Raw genomic sequence first — 10,222 nt, forward strand, 5'->3', positions numbered from 1 at the left:
GCATGTTTGTATGTATGTATGTATTTATAGGTATATGTATTTATGCATTTGTTTGTGTGTGTGTGTGTGTGTGTTTGTGTGTGTGTACGATTCTCAAAAGGCAAACATCGTTACTCTAAAGCAAACAAAGCTCAGCTAATTAAAACAAAGAGATATAATAATAAACAAACTGACGAATAGATTTAAAATTTGAAAGGGAGAACATCTCTTTTCTTCTCTCATTGATTAAAGCTTGAAGGAGTGTATTTAATAAAGCCTGCAGTGTATTGATCTCATGTCAGATCAATAAACCATTAGGACGAGCTGACCAGGTTAATACTGTAAGAACACACTGGTGCCACTTTCTGCCGATGCCTTGTTCTTAAAGTGTTTATTAAATGTCTTTACTGGATAACAGATCATTTACTTATGCTTTATAGATCAGCTATATATTAAGAAGAGCCATTTTTAGTGGCTGTCGGGGGAAAATCCACCAGCATTGGATTTATTATTAAACAGTTTATTTAATTCATAATTAATTTGTTAGGGATGCTTCTAATGGTCTGGTTGGTCCGATGGTTTGAAGAACATGTGGACATTAACAAAGAAGCCTTCATGAATGATTTATTAACAATTATAGACAAATAACTGATGGTCTGTTAAACCCTGCTGTCCTTTAATGACTCCAATTTAAAATTGCATTCTTGAACTGCTAACAAGGTGCCATGCTGGAGGAGGATTAATTGGGTTATACTCAATCTCAAAAGCTTTATATAATAATTTATTAAAAACAGATAAAGTAATCAACTACATATTATAAACCATTTTAGATTTTGAAATGGCTATAAATGGTTTCCTATTATCACAACATTAGACAGTGGACGTCCATAGCTACAGTTACCAACAGGACCTCCGTGTTAATACAGGTCACTACTTGTCTGAATGTTGCTCCTCAGATCCAGTGACGCACTGGTCTGTGTCTGTGTGTGTTGAGGCACATTCACCACTAGAGGACAGTGGTTTTTCTTTTCTCAGCTGCAGGTATCTGTCCTGGAATCGTTACCGTAATCCTGAAGAAGACACAGGAGAGGCTCTGAACGCTTCAGTGAATAACCCGTCATCATTTACTCATCAAGTCTTAATCCGTTGACCTTCCTCACACAGGTCAGTCAGACAGTGGGGGACAGACTTTATTGAACCAAACGCACAAAGAAATACATTCTATCATATTTAATCGGGTACTATAAATAAATCAATTAATCATCAATCAAACTTTATTAATACAGGACCTTTCAAACAAATCAATTGCAGTGCTAAGTGCTTTCAAGTGATTGACAAAATATAAAAAAAGGACTAATAAATTCATACCAATGCACCCATGCATTGTAAAAGAATACATAATTTAATTTCATCCACAAATTATTAATAACATTACATTTAAAACAACAATTATTAATAGCTGAAGGCTGCTGCCATGAAGATTAGTGTTAACTCACCACAGCTCATAGCGCAACAAAATCCTTGTGCCTGTCTTTTAGAGAGGCGTTGGTGGTGGTGTGTGTGTGGGGTGGGGGTAGATGTGTGTGTGGGGTGGGGGTTAAAGCTGTTGCTAGGATGTAGAGACAAGCTGTCAATCTGTGCTGTGGCCTCCTGCATCATAAGGAGACAGACGGACAGCGTCTCAAATCAACCTCCACATGCAGGTAAACACACTTTGGTGCTTCGGCTGCAGTTTGATAGAATAGTTGTAGAAATCCTGTGAAAGCGAAATGAGAATTTTGATGATTTCCGTGTAAAGCAAACAAGCTGATCTGTAGTTTCTTAAGAAGATTAACTGGAGCGAGACTGAGGACGACAAACTGGGAGCTCGCTCACAGCAACAAAAGCTTTGTCTTTTAAATCACGCCTCTGTTATTGTCAAAGAAAAACTAAATATCAGGCCTAGTTTGATAAAACCTTAAAAAAGAAAACGTTGATATAACTTCTTCTCAAATGTGAAACCATAGCTGTGGGAAACCGTGAACAAGATGTTTCACCTGTAAAACCTCCATCTGGTTTTATTTGTCTTTGTTGATGCACATTTGCAAACAGTAGAGCTGCTAACCCAGATTCCCATTGGGACGTCTTTCAGGAGTGAAGCAGACTCCTGGCCGAGGCCCCGGTGCCTCTCGCTTAATCTCCCTCGCACCTGCTGAGGCCGTGCCAAGCTGTAAAAATAGGGGTCATAAGAGGATCCGCCTGGTGTCAGTGTGAGGGAGCCGGCTGGAGAGTGATCCTGGCTCAGGAGAGGCCCGAGGAGCCGACACTCGCTGCTTAGCCAACACTCACATCGGTGTCGGTGAAAGGAGAAACACAAACAGTTTGTTCTTAAGTGTGGATGAGAAGGAGCAACTCACAGTCTGGTTAAATGATTTTCTACTTTCTGGTAATTATGTGATTTCGTGTTTAAATATCCTGATGGGATTTCATTTGTAATCAGTGTAGGAACTTGTTCAGGACGTTTAAAGTTGAATATTTTCAATTGAAATGCCTGTATTGGCACCGATAGGTTTGGTTTTATTTGTCCGTGTCTGTAAGAGGCTGAGAAACACTTCAACACAATCAATGTCCCCGTCGCTTTGTTTAACACACAACAATTGACTATTTCATTGGTTGAATAGAGTAACAACTTCCGACAGAACGAGAGAAGCAGAAATGTGAAGAAATAAAATACAGAGCATTTGAGTAGAGGGAAGTTTATCTGTGGAGAACATTTTAAACAACAACGCAATTCAAATTGATTTTCATGAAATGCTAAATTAATTTTAACAAATTGTAAAAGCAAAATCAAAAAAAGGATGAGAAATCGATTTTGGCCCCAAACTATTCATTCCTTTTCAAACCAACGGCAGCACAGAACTCTGAAAAATGTTTTAATATCATATAAAGGCTGTTATATTCAGATTGTTTTTGAGTGTCATATTGTTTGATGTGAAGCTTTTTACGTGTATTGAAAAGTGCTGTACACAGTTATTTTCGTTATCATTATTGTTCAGTTGGGAAGATTTATGCTATTTAAAATGTAAAAAAAAACTCTTTAAAAAGGTGCAAAAAGAGTTTGTAAAGTGTGAAGTTTAACTGCCGAGGTCGTCAGGCTTTGTTTGCTTCGTTGTTTGTTAGTTCCGTAAAAACAACGTAACCGCTTACCATAAGATTTTGCTTTGGGTGGTGAGACATGACCCGAGAAAGAACTCGGGTGAGAATCTGGATCAGGGAGGAGATCTTTCTGTTTCTATTCAACATTTTTGATGATTTGTCACAGAATAATGATCTGGAAATCAAGCATATTCAGGACCTTGGCAGAGGTTTTTTAGGTCTACAGCGTTAGACAGCCAAATGGACTCATTGTGAAATGCTTGGATAGGTTTTCTAAGTTTGTATTTTTTCTCTTTCAAATCAAGTCTCTGCATCAGGTGCACGTGAAGCAGTAACACCCTAAAACAAAGCCTGCACAGTTTATCAGAACACTGATGAGTCTCTTGTTTTCTTCCACAGAATCTCTGCTGGATGTAACATGGACACTGATGTCTGACCTGTTGTGGCCTCCCAGTGCACGGGGGCTTCACCACCACACAGACTGGATCGAGCTGCTTGTAAACAGCTGTGACATGTTCACATCTTCCTGCGGCAGCTCATCCCAACCCAACACTTAACGGACTTCAGTTTTTCAGCGGGTGAACAGGAGCCCTGATGTTGTATCACCTCACCTGCGTTCAGGAAACCAGAGTGGAGTCATCAGAACGCCTCATCAGGAACCCCACACAGTCAGGGCCGTAGTGTGTGCGTGTGGATTTATGTTTCTATGTAGTGCATGTGTGCGAGAGCGGTGCAGCCTTGGATCCATCGTGGAACCACAGTCCGCCCGGGCGCCCAGCCTTCGGGCCGGAGACGCTCCAGACCAGCAACTACTCCCTGGTGCTGCTAATTCAGTTCAGCCTGCTCTCCTTCGACCTGTTCGTCAACTCGTTCAGTGAACTGCTGAGGACTGAACCGGCCGTGCAGCTGGTGCTTTTCATGTAAGTTACAGACAAACATCATCTTTGTCTCCAAACAACCTAAACAATCCTCTGCTTTGGAAGCTGCAATGACATGAACTGATACGTTCCTTCTCTTCTCTCCTTCTTTTTGACAGAATCCAGGACATTTCCATCCTGTTTAACGTGATCATCATTCTGCTGATGCTGTTTAACACCTTCGTGTTCCAGGTCGGCCTGGTCGCCATATTGCTAGAGCGGTTTAGAATGCTGCTAATGCTCTCTGCTCTCTACCTGACCTTCAGCATCATACTCCACTCCTGGCTTATGGTACGTAACAGCACTGGAGAGAATCTACCAGTGTTATCAGGATACCTACCAGATGAAAAGTTGTCCAGTTCCCAAACAGTTTGGTTCCAAAATTAAAAGAAGAAAATGAAGTATAATGTGTATCATCCTCTGTGTCTTTTAAGTATGAAGTATTTCCTGTTTTCTATCGTCTTTTCAGAATCTGCGTTGGCTGAATACCAACAGATTTGTGTGGACAGACGGTCTTCAGGTGCTGTTTGTGTTCCAAAGAGCAGGTAAGATGATAAGTTAAATGTCAAAAGGTATTTATGTTGAGTAAGAGCTTTTTTAAATCATGTTTATTCTGTCAAAGGGTAAAAAAAAGGATGTACACAGTAGTTTAAATTCTTAAACACACCAAGTGAAGCACACAGCAATGCACTGATCATATAAATCATATTTTGAATTGGAAACAATCAGTTTTCAGGATGTTTTAATGACATATTAAAATCTAGCTGAAGTTTAGTTTTCTTCCAGCTGAATTCATTTAAATTAAATAGAATAAATGATGCCTTTACCTTTAACAGGCTAATGTCACCCTGTTAACTTAATGAATCACAGTCCTGATAATGCAGATGTTTTTATTCTCTGAAGGAGGAAACTGATCTCGTCCTCAGAGTTTATTGTTTCCGTCTGTCCTCAGGGTCCACACTTTGATCAGATTTCATACACATATAAGCTCCTAATTGGATAAAGGGATTTATTGTCTAGCTGTTATGCTCTGCAGGTGATGCTGTATGAGAACTTACTGCAGCCTTGTTCTCTTTGGCTATGTGTTTACTGTGTTAGCCCCCAGCCAGCCAGTTAGTGGGTGATGCAGTGTTGCGTCACCCGCCTCACCAAATCTCTTTAATCATCAAGTAGATAAGACACAGTGAAGTCTGCTGACCTCAACTGTTCTTTCATGATCCTGAAGACGAAGACGTAAATGCTGGAGGGGATTAACCATGTCTGATTGTCTATGTACAGTCACTTATTGTAGCTGCCTCAAGTAAACTGTGAACAGTCATAATAAACAGGAGCCACTCACTTGGATTCGAAGGTGGAAATATTTAAAAAACAAACAGCAAATTAGGAAAATACATACAAATAGACTAAACACAGAAATTACGATCGATGCCACAGCAAATACTATGTCAAATATTTTCCTTGGGACACAAAAAACTATTTTAAAAATCATAAATGTCAGTATCTGTGATAAATTCACCTAGGGGGCTTTACTTTTTAATATTATAAATATTCCACAACATTTTCCCTCAGGGAACCTTACAAATAAAGTAAAATGTAGGAAACAATTATAATTTCATGTATATTTAACCTTCTCTCCCACATTCCCCCTGTTCACAGCTTCTGTGTTGTACTACTACTTCTACAAGAGGACCGCGGAGTACCTGGGTGACCCTCGTCTCTACGAGGACTCACCGTGGCTGCGAGACGTCTTCGCTCAGGTCAGACAGTGACCACACGATGCCACAGACGCCAGAACCAGAGCACGGATGGAACAATTTACACAACATGTGGAAAGATTTCTTTTATTTGAAAACATATAAGGGCAAAAGTGACCACCTCCATACATTTGTTTTTAAATATACAGAGAATGTATTGTTGATACATATGCAGTCAGTTTCATTAAGGAAGCAATAATATTGAAAGTATTCTGGGTTAAAAATGAATTTCTTGAAGCGCAGGTGCCAAAATCGGGCAGGATTTTTCTTAAGAACATTAAGGCCAGAACGTCTCGAGAGTCCTGTTTTGCTGTTTGAAGATAAACGTGAATGAAAAGATTGTTCCTGTTACATTTGTTAGAATTCTGTTGGTATTCTGTCACCAAATGCCCATTGTTCTTTTCTTTTTATAATGCTATGAATTTTTTAAAAGACTATTCTGCATTTTATCTATATGTATTTGCAATTGTTTGTGTGGAGCTTTGAGTTTGTGTTGTCAATATTGAACTTCAACTATTGAGGCTTTGGCTAAGTCTTTGATTTGCACTTTCTGGAAAACGTGATTATTTACGTGAATGTGTGTTTCATTTGCAAAATAAAGTGTAAATACAAACTGTGTACACGTCAGTTGAATCATTAAAACCCTGTGTGAGACCATGATTGTAAAGGACAATGCAGGTACCATGAGCTAACCGAAAACACAAATCCATTGTAAATGCTGTGCAATAATACATTAAACGTGATACAATAAAATGGTGTGCCTTTCGGCATTCACTAAATTTGGTTATCAAAATAAAATATTAAATATTAAAAAAGATATATAGCAAAGAAACATGCCATGCATTAAATAACATAGGGAATTTTTCCCCATGTAGTGTGTGATGGCCGCACCAGCAACCACACAAACTGAAATTCTGTAACATGGTGGTAACCTCCCAATGTGATCCCATGAAACGGTTCGTCAGATTTCTTACAAAAAGTTATGTCCAAATGTTCGTAAATAATCCTATGAAATTTTAACGCTAAATTTTCGGAAAGAATCCTACGAAAAGCACCTGCGCAGACCTCCGCAGCGCTCTGATAAAGCAAGATGGCGGAGATTGCTGTATTCCTGGTGGAAAAAGCTAGCTTGACGTTGTCATACTCACAATTCTAGTCAGAATGTGAGTCTGCTACCGCTCCATTGGGCTGTGATTATGGGGCGTGTTTCAACCGAACCAGAAAAAAAAAAAGCCTCTTGTCTCAATTGGATAGACCTACAACCAATCAGAGCAACGTAGTATGTGACATATGTTAAGCTACTCATTGTGAGTTATTTACGAACGCTGGGTTCACACAGGATGCCGAAGCGACTCTTAAGCGCAGTGCCAAGCCTTAAATAACAGCTGGCTCCCATCCACTCCTATGTTAAACCTTTGTGCGGGTCACCCTAACCCTAACCCTAACCCTTTTTTGCGCTTGACTCGAGTGTATCGCACCAGGAAACACACTGAAAAACGATTTAAAACGATATTGATGACGTATTGTATATGATATAAATGATCAAATATGCATCCCATACTTTTAATTCCCCTTCTGTTGTCCTGGAGTTTTAATTTTACCAATGACATTATTAAATGTCCCCCTCTGCCCATCCACTACAGCTACACACACAGCAGTGATAAAGATAAAAAGAGAGAGAGAGGGGGGGTGTCTACGTATTCTCCACATAGGCTTGAGTGGAGAATACGTAATTTACCCTCGACACCCGACACTTAACGGAGCAAACAGCGGAGAAGTTCTTCAACATGGATGACATTAAATTAATAATAGAAGTGGAGAAGTACAGTGATGTTGTATGATCCTCGGAACATGTTGTATAAAGACAACACCAAGAAAGACAAATGTTGGGACGCTGTTGCTTAATTTTGGAGCAACAAGTAACTATATGCTTTTAATCTACTGGATCAACGGGTGATATTATTAGCGCTGCCCGGTGGTTCAACGTCGCTTCAGCGTCCGGTGTGAACAGCCAATCGCGGGGCGTTAGGGATTAGCGCCTCTGCGTTCTCTGTTCCTCTTTCAAAATGAATGCGCTGTCGATGTCTTCTAAAACAGACTCAATGGCAGCATCTACACATCTCAGCTCTCCAGCTGCAGGCATGTTTGTTGAAAACGAATTCAACCCAAGCGCACTTTGATGACGTGGTTTATTACGTTACCGTTGATCATCTATCCGATATCGAATAAAGCCCGCCCTGACAATCTGATTGGTCCGGTCACTTTCGAACCAGGCATAATTTCTCCCAAACGGAGCGACTCCAGACCGAACTTCCCGACCTCAAATGTTGTGGGCGGGGCTAAGTTCGTCTTGCATCCACGCTAGGAAAACGCTATATTTTAGCAATGATTCTTAATAGAAATGTGTTTTGATGATATCTATGTCGAGATATGTGTGTCAGTTTCAATATATTCATTCATGGTTAAAAAAACAAACCGCTAATATGTTTTCTAAACCCTATTTTCACAGCCCTATTCTCAACCAGGAAGAACCATCCAGAGAACTACAAATTGAATGGCGTTCCTGTACGTGTTTGTGTGTTGTTCCCATCTTTTGTAGTTCTAATGTGTTTTCACTATTATGTGAGATGCGACCGTGAACCTTGCATGCTTCTTTATGGTTTTTTGGTGTGAGAAAAACACCTGTTTAGTAAGATTTAGTTTTTCTTACAAATAAAACGGTCAAATCTAGTTTTTTCAAGGTTTTGGCCCTAATCAATGGCCTCCCCCATAGGTTTGCATTGGGCTATGGTAGTGACTCCAGAGGTCAAGACCTTTACGATGATGTCTTTGCTTTTGTTCTACGACAAAGTTTACATTTCATCTTGCTCCAAACACAGGTCATCTCAAGTGTACTTTCTCAGACCCCTTGAGGTCCAAGCTGGATCAAATCTGTTTTAAGTGGTATTTAATGGCCAGATATGGTCAAAATATGTATGATTGCTTTATACACAACCATGTGTTTCACTTTGGACCAAGTTAGAGACAGCTTTGTTCATTAACAACCCAATTTCTCCCAAGCCAGTCTCATACTGTTTGCGCTCCTCCCCTCTGGGAGGCGCTACAGGGTCCTCCGTTGCCGGACCATAAGGTTCAGGAACCTCTTCTTCCTGCGGCTGTCACTCTGCTGAATCACCGTGGTGCAGACTTCATATAGGAGAGAGAAGAGCAAAGGTCACGTGTCCCCAGCCTACTGACTCACAATTTAGTGGAATTCATACCAATTCTATTGCACTACTTTTAGTAGCATTTCCTACGAAATTGTGATGAGACCAGCCCGAACCTCTCTTAATTCCTAATTCTTTCTGTGATAATTAATTAAGTTCCTGGGGGTTGTTGCCTGAGTCATCTAGCCATTGATCCAAAGGAGGCCCAGCTGCAGCAGACAACCTTAAATGGCTTTGAGCAGTAATTGGACTGCACCATGTCTTGTGTAACACTAACCCTATTTATATTTAATTCATAATCAAAGTTTTTGTCACATGCACCAATGACAGCGTAAAATAACATACTATATAACATCGTAACATATAACAGTCAAATGAATCAGCAGTTTACAGGGTGAAGAAGTGGGGAATGTTAAATTAAATAAAATGAATATCTGTGAAGTAAGTGTATTTGTATGAGTGGGGGAGCAGAATGTACATGGTGACTGTTCAGAGGGTCAGTGTTGTTTTTGAGTCTGGTAGTCCGTGCTCGGATCATCTGGACTTCCTCAAAGCCTCCGGGTCACCAGAGTTATAAGCAGACGACTGTGCTCTGAGCTTAGCACGGACCCTTACCATTTACCCAGGGCTTTTGGTTTGGGAAAGACGTGAAACTGACCCTAGGGATGAGGCATCGATGCATTTGGAGATATATGAAGAGACAGTGTCTGTGTATACAATGGTCAAGAGTCTGGTCACCCCGTTTGGGAAATTGAATAGGCTGATGATATTTAGGCAGGAATTTTCCTCATATTAGCCCTATTGAAGTCACCAACAACAATAGAGACTGCATCAGGTTGTGCATCCTCAAGTCCATTAGTAACTCCGTACAGATCGTCTAACGAATCTGAATTCACGGGGAATGTAAAAAGGGCGCTCTGTTATCGATAGCAGCTCCAGGTCTGGTGAGCAGCATGTTGAAAGCGCAACAACATCCGAGCCCCAGCGTGAGTTAACCAACAAGCACACCCCTCAAACCTCTGCTCTTACCCGACTCAGAGGTTCTGTCCTGCCAGTAGATGGAAAAGCCGGCCGGAGTGGCAGCGGAGTTGGGCACCATAGGATCCAGCCAGGTCTCCGTGAACGCCAGCACACAGCAGTTCGCGATGTCCCGCTGGAAGTTAATCCATGCCTGTAACTCGTCCATTTTATTGTCCAGGGATTGAAAATTCGCAAGTAGAATGCTTGTTGC

General features: G+C 40.6%; 1 protein-coding gene across 2 annotated transcripts; it reads left to right on the forward strand.

Annotated features, from left to right (window-relative positions):
• Window positions 1-1,581: 1,581 nt before the first annotated feature.
• LOC133958243 (transmembrane protein 138-like) lies at window positions 1,582-6,401 on the forward strand. Of its 2 annotated transcripts, XM_062393026.1 has the most exons (6): window positions 1,600-1,682; window positions 2,111-2,404; window positions 3,514-4,034; window positions 4,151-4,322; window positions 4,501-4,576; window positions 5,688-6,401. In XM_062393026.1, exons 4-6 carry the CDS (start codon window positions 4,197-4,199, stop codon window positions 5,798-5,800), a joined length of 315 nt encoding a protein of 104 aa, XP_062249010.1. In that variant the 5' UTR covers window positions 1,600-1,682; window positions 2,111-2,404; window positions 3,514-4,034; window positions 4,151-4,196; the 3' UTR covers window positions 5,801-6,401. The 2 variants fall into 2 exon arrangements, with proteins under 2 accessions (XP_062249008.1, XP_062249010.1); XM_062393024.1 differs by lacking the exon at window positions 2,111-2,404 and having other exon boundaries at window positions 1,582-1,682.
• The last annotated feature ends 3,821 nt before the right edge of the window (window positions 6,402-10,222 follow it).

This window comes from Platichthys flesus, chromosome 1, assembly GCF_949316205.1.
Source record: "Platichthys flesus chromosome 1, fPlaFle2.1, whole genome shotgun sequence".
Classification (NCBI taxonomy): domain Eukaryota; kingdom Metazoa; phylum Chordata; class Actinopteri; order Pleuronectiformes; family Pleuronectidae; genus Platichthys; species Platichthys flesus.